Below are 22,007 nucleotides of genomic sequence, written 5' to 3'. Positions count from 1 at the left end.
ACATACTCTCCACTATTATCGGATCTCAGCTTCTTCACCTTGAAGCATGTCTCATTCTCAACCATGGCCTTCCATGTCTTGAACACTTCCAATACCTCGGACTTATGTCTCAAGAAATAGACCCACACCTTCCTAGTATGGTCATCAATGAAAGTCACAAAATATAACTTTCCGCCAAGTGAAGAGACATTAGCTGGCCCCCAGACATCTGTATGAATAAACTCAAGCTTCCTAGCTTTCAGAGTTCGACCCATCTCCTGAAAACTCACCCTTCTCTGCTTTTCAAACATGCAATTCTTGCAGAAGTCAAAGTCCGTCGACTCTAACGGGAGTTTACCAGTGGAGTGAAGGACTTGCATTCCTTTCTCACTCATGTGACCAAGTCTGCAGTGCCAAATATTTGGATCCTCTTTGCCATTTGCCACAGCATTCGACCCACACCCGTGTGCGGTCATGTAGAGAGTACCATCCTTGTCGCCTTTAGCGACTATTAGAGAACCCTTAAAGACTTTCCAAGTATCCCTCGTGAAGATTGTAACAAATCCTTCACTAGCCAATTGACCCACCGAAATCAAATTCTTCCTCAAATCCGGAACGTGTCGAACATCCCTTAATAACTATGTCCTATCTTTCAACATGACATGGATATCACCTTTGCCAACAATAGCACAAGATTGGTCATCACCAAGAAAGACCTTTCCAAGGTCACCTTTGGTGTAGTTCACAAAGAACTCTCGATTTGAGGTCACATGGAATGATGCGCCGGAATCTAAAACCCAAGACTCCTTATTGTTCTCTATCGAACATATCAAAGCATCATCTTCCACTTCAACTACATTAGTTTCTTGATTCTTCCTGTAGTTGTCATTCCTTGGTGCTTGGCATCGGTTACTATAGTGGCCAGGCAAACCACAATTGTAACATATAATGATACTATCATCTCTAGGCTCATCACTAGGGGCATGAGAGTTCATTCTCCCCCTTCTATTTCTCAGTCTACCACGACCTTTGTGCACATGCATCCCTTCGCTCTCGGTACTCAAAGCCGAACCCGATGTCGAGGCCCCATCCGAACTCCTTTGAATTTCCTCCGCTAGTATCATACTAACAACATCGTCGAATTTCAACTTATTCATTCCCGCCGAGCCACTAATAGCCGCAACCGTAGCCTTCCAACTTGGAGGCATTTGTCCTATTAACGCCAACGCTTTCATTTCATCACTAAATGTAATCTCAACCAACTCCAATTAGTCTTTCATTTGGTTGAATTCATTTAAGTGGTCCTTGAAGGAATCATTCTCCGACATTCTCATGGAGAAGAGCGTGGTAATTAAATAGACCTTGTTCGCGGTCGAAGGTTGCTCATACATGCACGTTAGTGCCTTCATGAGAGATGTCGCCGTCTTCTCATTTTTAATATTAAAGGCCACAGACTTCGAGAGACTCAATCGGATTGTCGCAAATGCTTTTCTATCTAGCAAATCCCATTCACTTTGCTCGCAACTCGCTGGCTTCTCTCCCATCAAAGGTTCATACAAATCCTTTTGATAGAGTATGTCCTCAATTTGCATCCTCCAATAGCCGAAATTTGTACCATCAAACTTCTTTATTTTGTAGCTTCTTTTGTCGGTCGCATTACTTCCACTGAACCAAAACAATAGTGGAGACTCTTTTAGAAGAATTTCTTCAAACACCTAACCTTTTCTGCTAAAAGTGGAGTCTTTTCTCACACACCTTGTTCCAATGATTCAAACCTTGGCTCCGATACCACTTGTTGAGAGATTTCACTAGAAAGTCACACCTCAATCTAACTACTTTCTATCCCAAATGATTTCAACTTGGAGATCACACCAAGAAAATCACCCACCCAAGACTTTGGTAGTTATCACAACAAACTCAACAAAGAAAAACCACTAGTTTATCCTCACAATTCATAGCAACAATAAATATGGAAGTAAATAATGTAAAGAGACACAAAAATTTAAGGTGGTTCGATAAATGTTACATACATCCACACGAGCTGAGTTTCTTTTAAAGTAAAGATTGGAGAGTTTACAAGAATCAAGAACAAGAGGCCTCACTTAAACCCTAGCTCAATATAGCTCCCACAATACCCAAGAAATGAATCTCTCAAAGTTGTCTCAAAACCCTATTCTATTTTCTTTATATAGGTATACATAGAAAAAGGTGAGAAAATGGGCTTTGGGCCGAAATATCAAAAATCAATGAAAATTTCGGAAGGCATGAGCGCGGGTCGCGCCTCGGCCAAGGCTAATCAGAGCGCGGGTCACGCCCATCTCCAGTAACTTTAGCGCATGGCGCGCCTTGTCCAAAGTATGGTTGAGCGCGGGTCGCGTCCTCTTCTCCAAACTGAAAACTGAAGGTAACAGGTCGGACACCGGAGCAAACCTGGATGGTTCCACAAACCCAACACCATCTTGCTACTTGTCCTTCAAGCTAGGAATCAAGATCAATAAGAATCAACAATTTCTGTTCCAAGTCTCTGTTTGCTACAAGCGTGCCATAATAATAAAATGAAAAGAAGTATTGAACAAGGTCTAGGAATTATTCCTTCATTTTGATTAATCATGGGTACGTAAGCCCCATTATTTTGAGAAAATTGATTGTGTGAGGGAGATTAATTTTGTAGGTTTCCTCATGGGATTTTTCGTGTCCAAGGTTAGTGATCCAAAATCAATATATGCACTTTCCTTTTTTCTACTACTGAAGCATTTTTTTTTGGTAGGCTACCGTTCTACATAAATCTTGTTTTTACATTTCTTAGTTATGTTTAATTTCTTTTTCATCTTTTTCTTAACACACTACAATCTGGTGTGGAGTTTTTGCATTGCTTCCGTTGCAGAACACTTATGCGCGCTCTATCTTGACTGTGAAGTGTGAACAATATTATTTCGGCAGTAAACTGCTTCCACACAACGAGAGCAATGGTAAAGAACACACTAAGAAACAGAGAAATTTGATGTTGGGGGAGATGAAACTGAACCAAATAATGGCTGCCTACGTACCCAAGATATATTATCTAGGGATCAAGTTTCAACGTAGTTCCTTATGAAAAATAATGTAGTATTTATATAGGTAGAGTAGAGAGTCCTTATAGCTCAAGTAATCTTGTTGCTTGAGTAATTGTGATAGAATATAACTGTCAACTGATAATTATCTCTTTAATAAGAAATGAATATGGACATAAATCAATGTACATTAGTGGCAAGTCATGTGGCTAAGGTTCAGCCTTAGACACATGCGTTAATAGGCCTGTACATTGATCCATAGTATTGCAAATTGGGCTTTAGCCCTGTTGATTAAACGAATAAAGTGGAGACCCCTACTAATGGACGTTTACCACGTAGGTGGGGGTCAAACACCACCCCTCTTTGTCATACGAACAAAATTCACATGGCAAAGAAGAGAAGAAAAAGCAAGGAAAAAATGGAATAAGAAAAGAGTAAGCGGAATGTATAACAAAGTGTTGTGTGAACGTAAACGATAGGAAAATGGACAATCGGAAAAAATTCGTGAATTATCGGAAACGAAATAATGTCAAACTAACATATACGGGATGCATTGTAGTTAAAAAGTGGTTGAAAAATGCACAAAATTTTTTTTGAAAGAAATTGATTGCCAAAAACTGTATCGAACGCATTACGTGACAATATACGAAAGTTGATTTTGACGACGCATGCCACCGGAATAGCGATACTAGGATTAGACCGATGAAATTATACGTAGGGGCAATATAATAATAATAATAATAAAAGGAGGTTAAGCATGAATCGGACTCAAAGTGTCGGATGAGATAAGAATATGGAGTAGATAAGAATTCAGAGTAGAGATGAAGTTGGAGTTGGAGAAGAATCCCACCAGCAATGAAAAACTTACTCGGAAACCTTATATAAGTGCTGGTGCAGCTCCCGTATATCCCAATCTATGAAAAACAATGACTCTCATTAAACAAAACGTGGTCACGGCTTGGTAGTCGTATACAAGAGATTCGCTCTGTCAGCTCTGTCAACTACAATATCGGCAACACTGCTGTTTTACAACTCCGTGATTCTCCCTTGCGTTGACCAACAGGTTCGTCTCTCTCCCTTCATCGTTGTTTACGAGGGCTTGTAATGCAAGGGATGTGCCCCTCTCTGGTCGGGATTGTGCGAGCAAGTTTCTGTCTTGCCCGATCCAAGCTGGGAATGGGTCATGCGGTTACGGGTGAAGGCCCTTGGTTCGTGGCTCCGAAAGTGGAGGGCACAGCGTTAGGCTAGTTTCACAGAGCAGCGAATATCTCTCTCCTATCGGTGGAAGGATATCGAGATGGGTGCTCCTCAGCTTCAATAAAAAACCACAGCCGCTTCCATCGAACAGACATTTTACATCGCAGCTTGGGTTTCGACTTTTATGGTAAGTAAACTTTGCACATTATGTTTTTTTTTTTTTTATGGCCGTTGAACTGTTGAACTCTTTCCTCAGGAATTCCTTGCATGGAACATATGGTGGCGACAAAAATTACTAACTTTGGTTGTTGCAGTGAACTTCTTCATGGTCTGGTGTGGAAGACACTTCGTGATGGCGATACTGATGGCTCTAGTATTCAAAAAACTAATATAAACCAACATGATACGGTGCAACGCAAGGAAAAAAAGGGCACCGTACCTGCACTTATCTAGTTTGGCCTGGTACATATGGAACTCAGATATTAACAAACATGATATGGTGTAACGCCTGTAAAGGAAGGGCACCGTACTTGTGTGGCACCGATTTGGCCCAGTGAACCCGGTTTTTGAGCTTTCTGATCCTTTCCTTTTTTTTTATTTTATTTTATTTTATTTTTTTATTATTATTATTTTTGCAGGTAGAAACGACCGTATTAAACAGGTGAAAGATAATCGAGAAGAAGAAAACTTGATGACGATCGTAGATTTGGTGAGGTGGAAAGATGACAAATACAATGAACACACGACGCCACGACGATGGTCACTTAAAGAACTACGAAAAATATTAGTACTCGAGAGATTTGAGATGGATGAAGTGTATGAATTTGAAACGAAAATCGAAGAAAATGAAGTAGTAATGGCTTACTCACAATTAAGTTGCGGGAGTGCAATTCCGTTAAGCAAAGAAATTGCGCAATTATTGAGTTATTCTGGGCTACCGAAGAAGACGGAGAAAAGTTCGGAGACTATGACAAAGCGGTGGCAAAAAAATTGGACAACATGAAACAGGTATGTCAATATTTTTTTACCAGTTAGCTTCAAATTTTGGTTAAGTCTGAAAAACTAATATTTTCGTCGCAGGTTAAAACGGCAAAATTACGAGCAAAAGATATTGACAAAAAATTTCGAACGGAAAGATCACAATGCCGTAGAAAAATAAATAAATAAGCTGAATAAAGTTTTCACTTAGAAAGTTAACGTAATGCGAATTTTTGCCGCACGGAGAAACGACGGTTGTACGAGCCTCGGAAAGTTTCGCTCAGAAAGTTCGGCTTAATGCCTTAGAAAAAATAATGAAGCTGTCAAAAAATTTCACTTGGAAAATTTCTCGTAGAAATATTGACAGAATGCCTTAGAAAAAACTAATGAAGCTGTCAAAAAATTTCGCTCGAAAATTTTTTCGGAGAAAGATCGGCACAATGCCTTAGAAAAAATAATGATGCTAACGAAAATTTTTGCTCGGAGAATTTTTCATTCAGAAAGTTCGACTTAATGCCTTATATAAAAAATAATGAAGCTGGAGAAAGTTTTTGCGAAGAAAGGTGACGTAATGCGAATTCTCGCCGATGGAGAAACGGCGGTATTACGAGCAAATTATATTCATAAAGAGTCGACGGAGAAAAGTTTAGCACAGAAAGACGTCAATTAATGTCGTAAAAGAATTAAAGAAGCTGACAGAAGTTTTGTTGAGAAAAAGCGGCACAATGCCTTAGAAAAAAGAATGACTACGAAAAATAGTTAACCGAAAGCGCTAAGCGAAGCGAATGCAGATTTCGAAGAAGAAAATGAAGATTTAATCGAACAACCGTAAGACAATTGACAGAGACAATTGATTAGATAATTGTGTAAATGTAATACTATAGAGCTAAAACTTCTTTTGATGAAAAATAAAAATAAAAATGGGTTTGTTATTGAATACTGTTGTTGTGTCAGATAACATACCTGTGGAAAACTGACAATGTTGTAGATTTATGCAGTTAAAATGAAATAGAACGAGACGCCCTCACGTAGAGAAAAACGCCCCTAATGCATACTTAACTCGGCAAAATTAGACTAAGCGAGTGTAAAAACGTTAGAACTTCGATTGTCAAAACGAAACGCGGTAACTTAGTCGGATATTGTTGTAGTGATAGTAACGGACTAAGCGAGCGTAAAAGGATTCAAACTTAGACTGATAAAGCTAAACGTGGTAACTTTGTCAGATTTGTTATAGTGATAGTAACGAACTAAGCGAGTGTAAAAGCGTTCAAACTTAGACTGGTAAAGTTAAACGTAGTAACTTCGTCAGATTTTGTTGTAGCGATAGTAATGACTAAGCGAGCATAAAAAGCGTTCAAACTTAAACTGACGAAGCTAAATGTGGTAACTTCGTCAGATATTTTCGTAATGATAGTAATGAACTAAGCGAGCGCAAAAACGTTCAAACTTAAACTGACGGAGCTAAATGTGGTAACTTCGTCAGATTTTTTCATAATGATAGTAATGAACTAAGCGAGCGCAAAAATGTTCAAACTTAAACTGACGGAGCTAAATGTGGTAACTTCGTCAGATTTTTTCGTAATGATAGTAATGAACTAAGCGAGCGTTAAAACGTTCAAACTTAGACTGACGAAAAAATGACTGCAAAAGTGATGTGTCAAACCCTTTGCTTCTAACGACGGCGGAGAGATAAGCCAATGAATCTGCATGACGTAAGTCATTTCGGGGTCTTTGAGTGATAGAGATGCTATCAAATTGTCGAGCAAGACTATGTATCCAACTAAGATAAGCCGTCATATGCTTATCTCTTGCTTCAAAAGACCCACCAAACTGATTTGCAACAAGGCGAGAATCCGTGTATAATTGGAGCTTTCGCGCCCCCAGTGTCAAGGCACAAATGGCAGCCTCATACTCGGCTTCGTTATTTGAAGCGGCGAAGCCAAGTCGCACAGATTTCCCAATATTTTCTCCGCCGGGTTTAACAAAAACACATCCAATTCCAGACCCAGATTTACTATGGGAGCCATCTGAGTAAACAATCCATAGGTCAATGGGATCGGATTAGGAATTGCGTTTTCATGTTGGTCTTCGTAAGCCCCGCCAAGCGGCGCGCGCAGATCGTCTTCCATAGATTTTTCCATCATCAATGAAAAGAACAGCACTAACAGCTTGAGTTGTAGCTGCCAAGTATATGCCACTAGGTTGACCCGTTGAAGGACTTGTCAATATAGGAGGACTGACCAAGTATTTCTTCAGTTGTTGCGATGTCATCTCACAATCAATGTTCCAAGTTGCCGCCCTCTTTAAAGTCTGGAAGAAGTGATGACAACGATCGAAATATTTAGAAATAAATCTATGAAAAACGGCAAGCCGACCAGTAAGTCGTTGAATTTCCTTCTTATTTTTGGGTGATGGCATATCAATAACGACGCATATCTGATCAGGATTAGCCTCAATACCTCTACGAGTCATGAGGTATCCCAGAAATTTTCCAGAAGAGAAGCCCAAAAGAACATTTGGCGGGGTTGAGTCACATGTCATACTTGTTAAGCCTATAAAAAATAAGTTAAAAATCGGAAAGATGATCACCCGTATCCTTCGATTTAACAACTATATCATCGATATAAACCTCCATTATTTTTCCGAGCAGATCGGAAAAAATTGTATTGAAGAGTGAAATCCATTTCACCCGGAAGATTTAAAAGATGAGGCGCCCCGGCCGAGCCTATGTGGAAGATGACACTGTCATTACCTCTTACAAGAGTTAGAGATTTTAGCGGTACACACTTTCGGTCCGACCGAGATTGTCTTTTCTTTTTTGCGTAACCAACCTATCTAGGTCGGTAGTTTGCCCGGGATTGTGGTCTTCCCTCTAGTTTTCGGATGACACCTTCCTTCCTTATCGGATCGGACTGCCTAGGGGCGACGATTTTCCTCAGGTCAACGAGGTCGGCCTTCCCTCTCAGGTCAGTCTCGTTTGGGATATTGGTATTCCTTATATTTTCTTCTGTGACACCTTCTTTCCCTGTCTGGTCGGACCTATCTGGGATGGCAATTTTTCTTAAATTTGCGAGGTTGGCCTTCCCTGTCAGGTCGGTCCAGTCTAGGATGAAGGTTTTTCTTATACTTTCTTCCATGACGCCTTCTTTCCCTGCCTGGTCGGACTTGTCTAGGATGGCGATTTTCTTCAAATCTGCGAGGTCGGCCTTCCCTGTCAGGTCGGTCCAGTCTGGGATAAAGTTTTTTCTTATACTTTCTTCCGCGACGCCTTCTTTCGGAGGCGTTTGTACCGCCGTTTGCGGTAGCGGCGGCAGCGGTGTTGCTGCTTTCCGGAACCTAGTAACAAAAGTACGTAACTTTTCGTCACGTTGTTGCTTGATGTTCAAAAGTGAGTCGACATCCTTTGGCGTCTTGCAATTGTGGCGGAAACGATTAACAAACTGATTTTCTAGTTCATTGTATTGGTGAATTGATCTTGAAGGCAACTCACTAAACCAGCGTAATGCTTCTCCCTTTAGAGTTGATGTAAAAAGCTTACACATGAGCGGATCATCTCCACCCCATAACACCAACTTATTTTTGAACGATAAAATATGCAAGCCAGGATCTTCTTCCGACTCATCATAAAGTTCAAAATCGGGTTGTTTGAAGTCGGGATAGTGGTAAGCTAACTTATCAAGTACGCCATCATTGACTGTCAAGTTTTTCATTCTTACATCCCTTGACTCTCTATCGTTAAGTTCTTTTGCAATAAACTCTTTCAACTATTGTTCTATTAGAGTTAAAGTATTGGCTCGACCAACTGGACGCCCCCGGTCGTGCCCATGTGGAGAAGGATACCTTCCATTATCTCTTATTGGAGTTAGAGATCTTTGGCGGTATGCGCGACTGTCAACTCGACCCGATTGATTGTCTTTTGTTCATCCCAGAACCCGGCTGTCTAGGCGGTGAGTCACCCTCGCGGGTGGTCGGTATAATTATACCACTTCTCCATGTTTTGTTGCTCTTTGTGCGATGCCCCTTCCCAGTCATGTCGGACATATCTCGGATAGCGGTCTTACCCGAATTGCTTCTCGAGGGTAAATCTTCCATTTGAGATCGGGACATGTCTAGGGTAGTAGTTATCCCTGCCAATCCGATTCTCCCCATAAGTACGGGTAATAGGGTCATTACTCTTAGAGTGTGCACTGGTTGATTGTGTTTGAGAAATAACACGTTGTTGAGGACGATGAAGTGGATCTTCAAGACGGTCCCATACACTGGAATGGCCTACATCCCTTCGTGGTCGCCTGATGTTGTTGAATTTGCAGCCTCGTCCACCGGCCTTTGCCTCTTTGCCAGCTTCCTTCTCAAGTTCCTATTTTAAATTTTTGACTCGTCGTAACTCACGCTCAACCGTATTAGGAGTGGCGGTAGCGGAGGCGGTGGCGCTGCTACGGTTGGATGTTGAGAATTGATATTACCACTAGGAGCAACTTGATTGTTCAACGGTTCTTGCATTGGCCGATTTGAATTTCGAGGGTTGCAATTCCTATTAGCAGGAGGAATATATTGACTATTTGGTTTGCTTCTTGTGCTTACCATCTTGATTGTTTCACGTGATAATGAATTCTAAATTCTCCACAGACGGCGCCAATTATGTTTCGGCAGTAAACTACTTCCACACAACGAGAGCAATGATAAATAACACACTAAGAAACAGAGGAATTTGATGTTGGGGAGATGAAACTGAACCAAATAATGGCTGCCTACGTACCCAAGATCTATTCTCTAGGGATCAAGTTTCAACGTAGTTCTTTATGAAAAATAATGTGGTATTTATATAGGTAGAGTAGAGAGTCCTTGTAGCTCAAGTAATCTTGTTGCTTGAATAATTGTGATAGAATATAACTGTCAACTGATAATTATCTCTTTGATAAGAAATGAATATGGACATAAATCAATGTACATTAGTGGCAAGTCATGTGGCTAAGGTTGACCTTAGACACGTGCTTAATAGACTGCATACGTTGATCCATAGTATTGCAAATTGGGTTTTAGTCCTGTTAATTAAACGAATAAAGTGGAGACCCCTACTAATAGACGTTTGCCACGTAGGTGGGGGTCGAAACAAATATCAACGAGACTCTAATTCCATTCTCCATTACTTAGAGATGGTTCCTTAGCTTCTTTTCGAAACAAATGACTCAAACCTGCAATGCGTCTTGATGGAAAACAGAGGAAAATAGGAACAAAAGTTCACAGTACCTATGATCCACACTTAAACATTGCTGTTGCGGTTGCTGTCTTTACCGCATCAGTTCACTCAAAATGATGCCTAATTGCCCATAAAAATTCTGTGGCCAGTAGTGGATAAGCATAAAAATTGGTGTACTTGTCTATGTAGAAAACAGGATTGAGCGTGTGTGAATTTATCAATTTAGGATGGCTACGTACATAAATGTTGAAATTGATGGAGAAATAAAACATTTAATACCAACCTAAAGCCGTTAAAGTCTGTAATAAACTACAATGGACGGAAAATCTGGAAAAGTAAAGCCTGGAACCATTCTCTCATGAAGATTGTAATGAACTAAAATAGACAGGGTAAATTTGGAAAAGTAAAGTAATATTTCCATAGCTACAAAAGACTACAAAGAGGTCGCACAATAGAAGCACGTCCACCCATCAACTTGATCGGATCGTACAACATGGCTCGTACAGTAAGGAATAACAAAATTTGATAAACTAATCAAGTTCCTCCGGCAATATTCCCCCCGTTCCCCAAATCACCACCCATCTGACCACTTCCTCTAAAGCTGCCTTTAAAATCTCCTCCACCTCCACCGATGTTACCATTTCCAGCCCCCGCGCCTCCAGCAGAACCACCTACATTGCCATCTCCTTTAAATCCTCCTTTACCACCTCCGCCGCCACCAATTCCAAAACCAAAGTTGAAATCACCGTTTTTTTCTCCATGAAATCCGCCATTAGCACTACCACCAGCACCACCTCCAGCAGTACCTTGACCACCAGCACCAGCACCATGACCACCAAAACCACCATGACCACCGAAACCACCACCAACATTACCACTACCGGTTGAACCGCCTTGAGTGCCACCAGTGACTCCACCATTACTGAAATCACCACCGCTTACTTTTCCTCCTCTACTACCACTAAAACTTCCTCCACTGCCAAATTTTCCTCCACCACTACCGCTAACACTACCTTGACTGCCACCAACAACTCCACCACTGGGGACACCGGCTTGAGGGTCACTAGCAACTCCAGCTCCACCAGTGGAAGCACCACCTGCACTGGCACCGCCGCTTACTTTCCCTCCACCAATACCGCTTGCACTGCCTATTGGGGCACTAGCAACTCCAACACCACCGCTAGAACCACCACCAGCATTAGCACTGCCGCTTACTTTTCCACTACCACTACCGCTGAAGCTTCCTTGTGAGCTGTCGGTGGCTCCCCCACTAAAACCAGAACCACCACCATTTGCTTTTCCTCCACCACTACCGCTGATACTACCTTGAGGAACACCAACAACTCCCCCGCCAGTAGATCCACCACTAGAACCGCCTCCAAAATTACCAGCAAACCCTTTGCCACCACTAGCACCACCCCCAAAACCGCCTCCTCCTCCACCACCAAAGCTACCACTAGAACCACCTCCAACTTTTCCACCGAATCCTTTACCGCTGCCAACACCACCGAGTCCTCCTCCAGTAGCGCCAGTTGAACCACTTCCGCTGGCAGCTCCACTTCCTTGGCCACCACCTCCAAAGTTGAATCCTCCTCCACCAGTAGCACCAGTTGGCCCACCTCCGCTTGCTGACCCACTTCCGCCAGTGGAACCACTTCCGCTTACCGCGCCACTTCCTTGGCCACCACCATCAAAGTTGCCACCACCTTTACCCCCGAAATTGAAATCACCATTAAAATTTCCTCCACCTTCGCCAGAACCACCTCCAGTTGCTGCCCCACTTCCTTGGCCATCACCACCACCACCAAAGTTGCCACTACCTTTACCTCCAAAACCAAAACCGCCTTTAAAGTCTCCTCCACCGACACCGCCAACGCCACCACCACCATGACCCAAGTGTGGATTTAAGAATGGACCTAAGGTACATTCTGTAATAGCAATCACTCCCAAAAACGTAACCAACATAAAACTACTATTCTTTAAAAACTTCCCCATCTTTCTGTTAAAATGGAATGATCAAAAACTCAATATGGCTGTAAGAGATCCCTAAGGGAGAATTTATAGTGCTAGTTGAATCCGAGTTGTCAGAATTTGATGAAAAAGTGGTCATTCTTTTCCTCATCCCCACAAATAAATCTCAGGTGTTACAATTTGGCTATTTGTATGCATGGCCATATGTTGTGAAAAATGCAACGAGCATCATGCATGTTGGCTTCGAGCTTGGTCATCATTGTGTCTTCGGAATTAGTTTTCAATGTTGTTGTCCACGGGTATTGGGTCATCCGCTGATACTGTAATTGATTCTTTATTATTAACAGAAAAAGTTGCACCCAATTTTACGATAAAAGTTGATATAAATGGAAATGCGGAATTGATTCTTTATTACGCGTGCCTTTGGCACAAAACAACAACACGTTGCACCTTCGGTGCAAGGCTAGCCACTCCTTCGGCACGAAACAACTTGTCACGCCTTCGGTGCAAGGCCAGTCTAATTGCCCATTATCCATAAGCCCAATAACATCAATTGGGTCAGCTAATTGTGTAGTACCATGTCAAATTTAAATGCCCAACAATTTATAAGCCTACCTGCAATTGTTGACTTTTGGATAGATCCCATGGTATTGATTGCACTTAACAAAATTGCACAAACCCACAAAATACTTGGATCTGCCAAGTCATATTTTGGTGAGAATGATTACCTACCATTGGATGGGGAATTTTGGGCCCCATACTTCTCTATTTTGTTGGATAGAAGGGGTACACATACTAATATTTGCCTTCAATTAATGTTCCGTTTTTATTGTTACTAGCAAAATGCACGTGCTATGCACGTGGTTAATATTGGAGAGTACAAAAGAAGCACAACAAATATAATAGTTTTTTGGTGGATAGTAGATGTCTATACATCATGTACACGTACTTGAAAACTCACAATATAGATTTGCTTATTTTGTTGCATCTCCTATAAATGAGAACACGTTGATGTAATATATCTTTACCAAAACAATAAATAAATAACACATTGATATGTATAAACACATTATCTAAGATTGAAAAGTTGTATACTTGTATATCTGTACAACATTTTCCAAGATCCAATTCATTTCAATATGCAACAACCAAAAGGTATAAAGAAAGTGTTAACAACACACCATCATTGACATATATCTTACAATTAGTATGACGTCTTTAATATAGTTTGAACACACTATTACATTCTAAATCAGTATATTACATCTTCCAATATCTATTCGCGGTTACTGTACAAAACTAGTGTACTTTGGATACCACACAATTTCTAAAGGATTATCAGTCCTGCATTAGATAGTCCTACTTGGCACACACCAAAGGTGGAAGTGTAGGCTTATTTTAGTTCCACGCCCTTGTTGGTGGAAATGTTTCATGAGGTAAGACCGACTACCTCATTACAATTTTAAAACAACTAAGTTTACTATATGCTCAAAATTTTAGTGTAAAATCATGTTATATGAGATAGTAAGAGTAACTAAACAGAAACCAAGGTTTGCTTGTAGTAGGATTTGGGGTATTTTTTTTTTGGTTAAGCTAGGGATTGGCAGGCCCTCACCTGTTGTATTGCTTAAGAAACTCTTACATAGGTTGTTCCTTGGGCATCCTCCTCCACAATGAAGGGGTTGAGTGCATCCTGTGATGGGCTAATAGTAGCCAAATAGTCTGCTACCCTATTCGTCTCTCGTACCACATGACTGAAAGAGATGTACTCAAAGAGGAGACTCATATTTTGGATGGCAGTGACTAAGTCCAAGCAGTACCAAGGGGGCTTCTCTTGCTTATTAATAGCATTTACTGCCCTCAGCAAATCTGACGCAACTTCCACTTTCAGAATCCTCTCATGGATGCATCTTTTTAACCTGACGTCAATAGCTAAAAGTTCTTGGAATAGCACTGATTGCATTTCGCCTTTTCCTGTGAAAGCCGCAACCACGTCACTTGACCTTAGCTATCTCGTATTGCCCTTCCATGTCCAGCACCATTATTGCTTAAGCTTCCATCAATATTGAACTTAACTCTATTTTCGAGTGGTGGATCCCAAGAGCAGCCAGTAGACACCGGGAACTTGAACTACCCAATCAATTTTTTCATGTTACATTTTAACATCTATAATTACAATAGAGGAGTTGGGATGTTCTTCAGTTATGACTTCGACACATATTCTAATATGCTTATGGCCAACTACCCTGCATCTCTGCTACTTAATAACATTAACAGGACTTCATCAGTAAACCTAGGCTGACCTTAGTTGTATTATCTAAAAAATCAAATGAAATATCATTCCAATCAGAGTATGTAACAACTGAAAAATAGAAAAGCAAAAAAGCGGGTGGTAACCTCAACTAAATAGTATAACAGAGTAACATACGTTTAGGTACACAAACTTAAGTATATATTGTGATGTCTAAGAACAATCCCTCTTAATCATTCTAAGATCACTGAGATTAAATGATGGTTTGAATGAAATTGAAGTAAGTTGTAGATCTGATAGGAAGTAAATGAAGCTTTTTTATTGAACAATCATGAAAGTTTTACAATCACTCTGATTCTCTCTTTCTCTCTCTTGTTTCTAATAATTTTTGTGGGAATGATCGAATAGCCCCTCTATCTTCTTCATCCAGTCTTTATATAGTGTCCCCAATTAGCTTTGATCCAGTCAAGTCATGACACGTGTCCCTTGTCTTCCTCCATCCTTTCCCGCTTAATACCTGCAAACATTTGAAATAACCCCGCAATATATCAAGATATTGATCCTTATATCAATATCTCGAGTTTTGAAATATCAAATAAAAATATTTAAAGGTACAATATTTTCCCACTACATCGCCCCCTCTCGAAATTTTGAAAATTTACTTCAAATTTAAACTTTTCGAGAAGCAGTTATATCTGGGCCCAAGTAACAACCCGGTCTATAATTTCAAAATATAAAAGTTTGAATAAACCTTTTTTCTTTTCCTCATCTTTCTAACTTTCTCTATACGCTACCTGGCAAAACCAGAAAAAACGATTTACTCCCTTCGTCTTCGTCTTTGCCACTATTTGTTTCTTTCCATAAAACATTAACTTGTGCACGCCGTACGGTATGTTCTTTATTTCATATACTTTACTTGTTAGTCTAAAACCCACATTAGTATATAATCTTTGAAACAAATGAAATCAACAAATTAGGTATTTGAAGATTTTTGATACTTGAAGATTGTATATCTATGCATGTTTGTGTTGTATGTTTGTGTTGCATAATGATAGACAATACTATATCATTACTTAAAATGCTTAAAAGTTTGTATCTTTTCATATTTAAGATGATCTGTATGTATACCCTTCTTCCTTCTGTTTTACATATTGGATGTATCGATTGAAAACTCTCATATTGATATTTTCGATATCTTAAACTGTATTATTGACGATGTGCTAGCTATATATTAAATTGGCGATACTAAAAATACCTTTGTCGTCACTTCTTTCTTTATAGTCATTTTGATGGCGAGTGAAGACACCCTTTATGATGATATATAGTATCAATAGTGAAGCTACTAACTCTGACGATAGAAACGATAGCCATAATTTTGCCTCTACTTCGACTAGGTGGACATATCGACCTTAGACCTCCCGGGAATTTGATTATGTTATAGAAGGAATTCCTTGTCATCTTTTTGAAACTAGTGCTTTTGAGGCTGACCGCGATATTGTTGAAGATACTAGTCGATGGAAACATCGTCTTAGCCCTTTTTTTTTTATCAAACGGCCCAATCTAGCTTTAGTCCAGGCCGTCTATCGAATTCCCTATTCCCTTTATCTTCAACAATATGCTGGTAGTCAGAGACATACCAAATGTCATAGTGGTACTAAGAAAGGCATCATTGTCACTGTTGGTCAAATCGTCGCAGGGTTGAGATTTCCTTTGACAAATCTCGATCGTGAAGTTTTAAACCATCTGAACATTTCCTTGGTCAGGGTATGGGTAATTTCTCGAGGTTGATGTTTGTCTACAACTATTACAATAGCCACCTCTATCTAGAAAAATATGAAACCTATAGAATTCGATTGTCCGACATCCTTCTTGACTATAAATTTTGCGAGAAGCACCTTGGATATTTTTATCCCAAAAAACATTCAAAGAAAGACCTTCTAGGTATCATTCGAAAAAATTATAAAAGCGACAAAGAGTGGACCTTGTACCCCATCATAGTTTTCGGTGATTGGGAGAGTGCCGATACTGAAGCCATTCCTCCTCTGAAATATCAAGTTTTCAATTCTTCAGGTATAACTATCCCTTATGTTTGCTTTCGATATCCATATATCAAAACTCCAATCTGACCCAAACCTGTCTATATCTTTTTAGTTTTCCTTCCTCATTTTGATAAGCTCGCGGGAATTCAAAGAGAGTACTCAAACTCTTGGAAGGAACTGATGAAGAGATCGAAGCCAAGATTGGGGCTGATAAAGAAGGCAACCCCAATATGCAGAATGATGATGTTAATCTCCCAGACATAAAAAATTATCGTGCTCCTCCTTATGTTCTCAAAAGTCGGGCACTTCAAAAAATGGGCCAGTTGCCAATTCCAACTCAGTCTCCTTCAGAAAATCTTCTAGATGATCCTTCTTTTCTTCGGTCCTCCTTCTCTTTGCATGAACTGCCTCCTATTCTCCCCCAAAGCTATATTGATTACTTAAATAACAACCTTAAAATGACTCCAGATCTTTTCCCACAGATTAAAAAAGAAGTTCCTGACTTTTATTAATATCCAATTTTGCAAGATATATTTGACTAGCACATTTTGTTGTATACAGATATGGCACCTCGAGTGGCGCTAAACCCAAATGTTGGTCGCCAATTAGCTGATAAGGGCAAAAAGAAAGCTGCCGAAACCGTATCGGCTAATGCTCCAAAGGAGAAGTCCACTACCCCTCCCCTAGATACTCATATTGCTTCTTCCAATGATAAGTATACTGCTCCTTCCAAAGAGAAACATCCTGCTCCTTTACAAGATACCCATACTCATACCAGCTCTAAGAAAAGAAAAACTGCCTGGGGTGAAAGCGGCCTTGATGCTGGTCAAAGTCTTGAATCTATTCCCTCTGCCGATACTAGTCACCTCTTCAAACCTATCTTCTGTTTGATTGATCAAAGTGATATCCTCTTGACCGCCTCACTTTTTGCTGATAACCCTAGTGAGGATTTGGGTGTTACTCTGTCTACCAATTGTGTTCTTCCCAATGATAAAATTTTCATGTGCAATGTAAATGCCGCTGAACGCTTGACATTAATTTGTGATCATATAGACAAAAGTATTCTTACTTTCTCTTCGATTATTTCATAATTGTTTCATCTCTTTCTATTTGCTTATCTATTCCCCTTGATTCTATAGGCTAAAGTCACTACTATAGAAATGGTCATTAACCACGGTTGGTCAAATGGTATATACCACTATTTTTCCAATAACAGTGACTAATAGTCATTTACCATGGTACAGTTTGAGCTTCCAATTTAGGTGCAAGCAAATACCACTGTTTATTGTCTATAGTGGTATATAATATGCCATATACCACGGTACCACCAAATATGACTGTTTCTTGAAAAAAAGGTGGTTTATGTTTTTCAAAAATTTACACGTACTGTGGGTAAATGGGGTCTCCAAAACCACTCGCTCAAAAAAAAGAGGCAAAGAAGATTGTGCTAAAACTCCCTCTTTTCAATTGGTCAATTAGGGTTTCTGCTCCATCTCTCTCCCAGTCCCGTTCATCATTTCGGACATGGTTGTTCTATCTCTCTCCTGGATATAGTTGCAACGTTGGTCTTTTCAAGCAAGTAAGTTGTTGTTTTGGTTAATTTAAATTCTTAAAATTTACTGAATAAGTGCAAGGTTGCTTGTAATTAGGTTCTTATTATTGAACTTGAAAAAAATTTCTTTCTAATTTTTATGTGCAAAATTTGGAGTCTAAAATTTTGGGTATTTGTTGTAAGAAATCGGACTTTGTAATTCATTCAATAGTTTTCCCTTGCTATTCTTCTTCATCTGTTTAGTAAGGTAGGAATATCTTTTAAAGCCAGTCCAGTTTCCGAACGAATCCTCATTCTTACATCACCAATATGAGAATTACAAAGCAACAAGAAGTTCATCGGTTTACTAGTTTCTGCAGTTCTGCACCAGCAAAAGAAGTCTTAGAATATGAGCCATTTTTTTCCAAATCAATCTCTTTTTCCTAAAACTTTCTTTCATCTTTCTCTATAAATAAGTTCATAAAATCAAAAAGCTCTGCAGAATTTTCTTTTGGAGAGTGCACGCTATCACTGTTTTGGCAAAGACGTGCTCTAGCGGTTTCATCAAATGTTAGTATTACTCTCTTGAACGATTGAACCCAATTCCCATTTTTTATACTTACATTTTTTCTTGTTTTCTAAAGTCTGTATTGCTAAGTTAATTATTTGCAAAGGACAAAGGAGATAGAGAGTTAGAGAGATGCTTGTGGTTTATATAGGAGAAATGGCAAGCTAAATGAATGAATATGAAATGCTTTTTTTTACGATGGAACGCTTTGTTGTGATCATGTATTCTTCCATCCGCTCCATTTTGTTGTTGGCTAGATAGCTTTAACTTACCTTAGTTCATGCTGAAAATTGAAATCCACAACCCCCCATGGTCTGTACTCGTCCCTATATAATGTCTTCCTCGATGATGGCCTCAGATAAGCTCAAGAATGGCCCTGTCTTGGTCGAGTTGATTGCCTCTATAGTGGCTTGGTGTAATGTCTTGAATTTTATCCAAGCTTAGTTTGATAATTTGGATACAACGTTGTAGGTTTTGCTAGTATAGTTAGTCTTATTGTGAGCTTGGTTATTATAATTATTTATTCCGAGTGTTGGGTTAGTGATAATTTATTGAATTCGTGATTCGATTGTTTTAATTTCCATCATGGTTTAATTTGTTTTCATTGTTTAGTTTAGTTAATTAAGGTTTATTGTGGGGAAATTCAAGATTTTAATGTTATATAGGACTTGTTTATGTCAATTGAATGCCGATTTTAGAACACATGAATTAAATGGTGAGTTTGTTACATCAAGCTTGGCGATTAATAACACTTTCAAGATGTTAATTTCATGAGTGTAGTCGATGGTAATGAGCTGCCCATCTAATAGCGTGTATGAGCATGTAGTATCCATGGGTCAATAACACATCATGTGAGCTGGTTTAAGCTAATAATATATATGCCTTACTGAGCTAATTATTTTCCTACTGTTCATTACTAATTGGTTTCACTATTTTGCATAACTGGATTTCAGTTCAGGGTACTCAAGAGCTCCTTATGCATATCCGAGAAGGAATTGAAGCTATAAGTGCTTCTCCTAATAACAAGATTTACTCTATCTACTGGAATGTCAGGTAAATTGATATTATTCTTTTTAGCACCGTCTAACAGTATGTGGAACTTCAACATATTGTTTCAAATATTATTTGGAATTTGTACAGGATAACATACATGTACTTGCTTTAATCTTGAGTGGTTAACTACACACACACACAATCTTGATGGTTGACTGTGTATTATTTTTTGGGGTGGGGGGTAGTTAACCCATTATATTATCTGTAATTTGGACATGAAATGATCCAAAACTATTATCTTGTACGTTAGCATTTGAAGCCATATCTATTAAGGAATAAGGTGTTGACAACCATCCACTTAACCTATTCTTGACACTAGTAATGCTACTAACCACACACCCATCTAATCATGGGTAAGCAAACAATTTTGATCATCATATTTTCTGATGCACACACATTTAGTCATGTTCACATCAGTTCTAAATCTTCTTGACAAGTTATTGTGGTAGTACCATAATGTTGCACTTCAAAGTCTGAACTCGTAGCTACAACTCACACTTCAACAGTGCCGATTTAGCTTTGTCCAAACTTTGGAACACTCGCCTCCAAAATCTTCAATGGAAACTTAACTTCTATTTTAAATGTTCATGTTGTATGATGTTCTAAGAGTTAATCTGTGAATTTTTTCCTAGGAAATTTGCTTGTCATTTAGCTGAATTTTGGGTAATTCCCATATGCTTCTATAAATTTCTTTATACTATGTAATCGAAATCATGGGCATTTTCTATGTTCAAGATGATTGAACCAAGAACGCGCTTGTACTGATTCAAGATTATACTATCTTACTAATATGTGGGTGCCTTCTTATTTTTTAGTTCCTAGAGCATTACACTGGTCACAAGTTTTTGTGCGTATTGCCTGGCTAGGTAAGTCGCCTTGCTCATGTTCAAATACTATAGTTTCTGCTGTGATTGAATTTTTAGATTATGATTTGTGAGGGTTGTAACTCGATATTTCCTATAGCAGTTTTACGGCATTTAGATGATGGCACTACTTGCTGACGCACAATGTGTTCAGGCTAAGAAGGAGAAGGTTGACAAGAAGAGGAAGGATATCCCCAAGGTATATCTGATCTCAGTTTTCAAATCATGTCTCTACTATGTTTAAGTTGTATACTACTATAATCTACCATGAATAATCATTTTAACAGGTGAGTCATGAGTGTACATGTATATGCAATAACAATTTGTTACGTGCTTATCCTTGCAAAAGGACATAAATGTCTGGTGATGTGGGAGAGGATTATGGTAAACAAATTCTCATGCATTCATGGTCTGTGTTTGTGTTTGGAAAAATATATAGATGCTTAGGCTTGTATCAACCTGTCTTAGGCTCGTATTAACCTGGTGATACAGAGTGGGGGTATTATGTAACGAAGTTTATAAGGGAAATAATGGAAGCTTGTTTAGATGAATTTTTTGAAAATAAGGTATAAGTTGTCATATTATACACTTTAGCATTCTATATTTTATTTTTTTATATTTTTGTTAATCTTTCATTATTAAGTTATTAACTCTTGATCATTGATCGCGCAGATGACAAACTTAACACTTAGAGATACCTACACATAAGATGAACTTGATGTTATTCAACTTGAAATTTTGAAGTTCATCCCGCATAATGGAATGTTCAAGCCGGCCGTGGTACGTGTCTCCACTAGGTTTGGACCCCTTCCATTTAAGGTTTGGGGATTTATCTCAGCATTTGCATATTAGTGTTGCCAAACTCTTTTAATGTATCGGTGAAACAAGTATACTAGTCTTTTTATATTTCAGAAGGAACAAGTTGGTCATTATTTTGATGTTTTAGATATAACAAGTAGAATTGGATGGTTTCTTCTTTATTGACGCAAATTCTTTTAGCAATTCATTGTTATGTGTTGAATGTTTTCCAAATTTGTTTATTTTGTTTTTTGCACTAACTATCGCTCGAGTTGTGTGTTTCTTTTTTAAATGGGCAGATTGCAGGTTGAATATAAAAAAAATTAAATAATCAGGGGTAATATTTTTTTTTAAAAAAATATAGTATAAACCACGATTTTGTTAGAATTATGGTATAAAAAGATTATATAAGCCACAGTTATTTTCCGAACCGTGGTAAATGTTATCACTATTTCCCACGGTTCATTCAAATATGGCAAATTGTGATTACTATTAACCACGGTTTTGGAGATTATAATACTACGGTTTTAGA

The 22,007-nt window shown here is 39.0% G+C and overlaps 1 protein-coding gene and 1 long non-coding RNA gene across 2 annotated transcripts; one reads left to right on the top strand and one right to left on the bottom strand.

The window, feature by feature from the left end:
- Positions 1 to 10,795: 10,795 nt before the first annotated feature.
- Positions 10,796 to 12,582, bottom strand: LOC147516957 (uncharacterized). Its single transcript, XM_086594638.1, has one exon. The coding sequence runs from the start codon at positions 12,394 to 12,396 to the stop codon at positions 10,936 to 10,938; it is 1,461 nt and encodes a 486-aa protein (XP_086450764.1). The 5' UTR covers positions 12,397 to 12,582; the 3' UTR covers positions 10,796 to 10,935.
- An 8,045-nt stretch (positions 12,583 to 20,627) lies between these two features.
- On the top strand, positions 20,628 to 21,464 carry LOC147516956 (uncharacterized). The gene is made up of 3 exons (XR_015213774.1): positions 20,628 to 20,680; positions 20,781 to 20,876; positions 21,350 to 21,464. It is a non-coding gene; the product is annotated as an uncharacterized LOC147516956 (long non-coding RNA).
- The last annotated feature ends 543 nt before the right edge of the window (positions 21,465 to 22,007 follow it).

Source organism: Coptis chinensis, chromosome 2 (genome assembly GCF_015680905.1).
Source record: "Coptis chinensis isolate HL-2020 chromosome 2, ASM1568090v1, whole genome shotgun sequence".
NCBI classification, from domain to species: Eukaryota; Viridiplantae; Streptophyta; class Magnoliopsida; order Ranunculales; family Ranunculaceae; genus Coptis; species Coptis chinensis.
Note: the sequence above shows the minus strand (reverse complement) of the source record. Positions and strands in the feature narration are given on the sequence as shown.

Excerpts from the sequence above, each read along its gene's own strand:
- LOC147516957 (XM_086594638.1), bottom strand. The coding sequence starts at position 12,396 with ATGGGGAAGTTTTTAAAGAATAGTAGTTTTATGTTGGTTACGTTTTTG.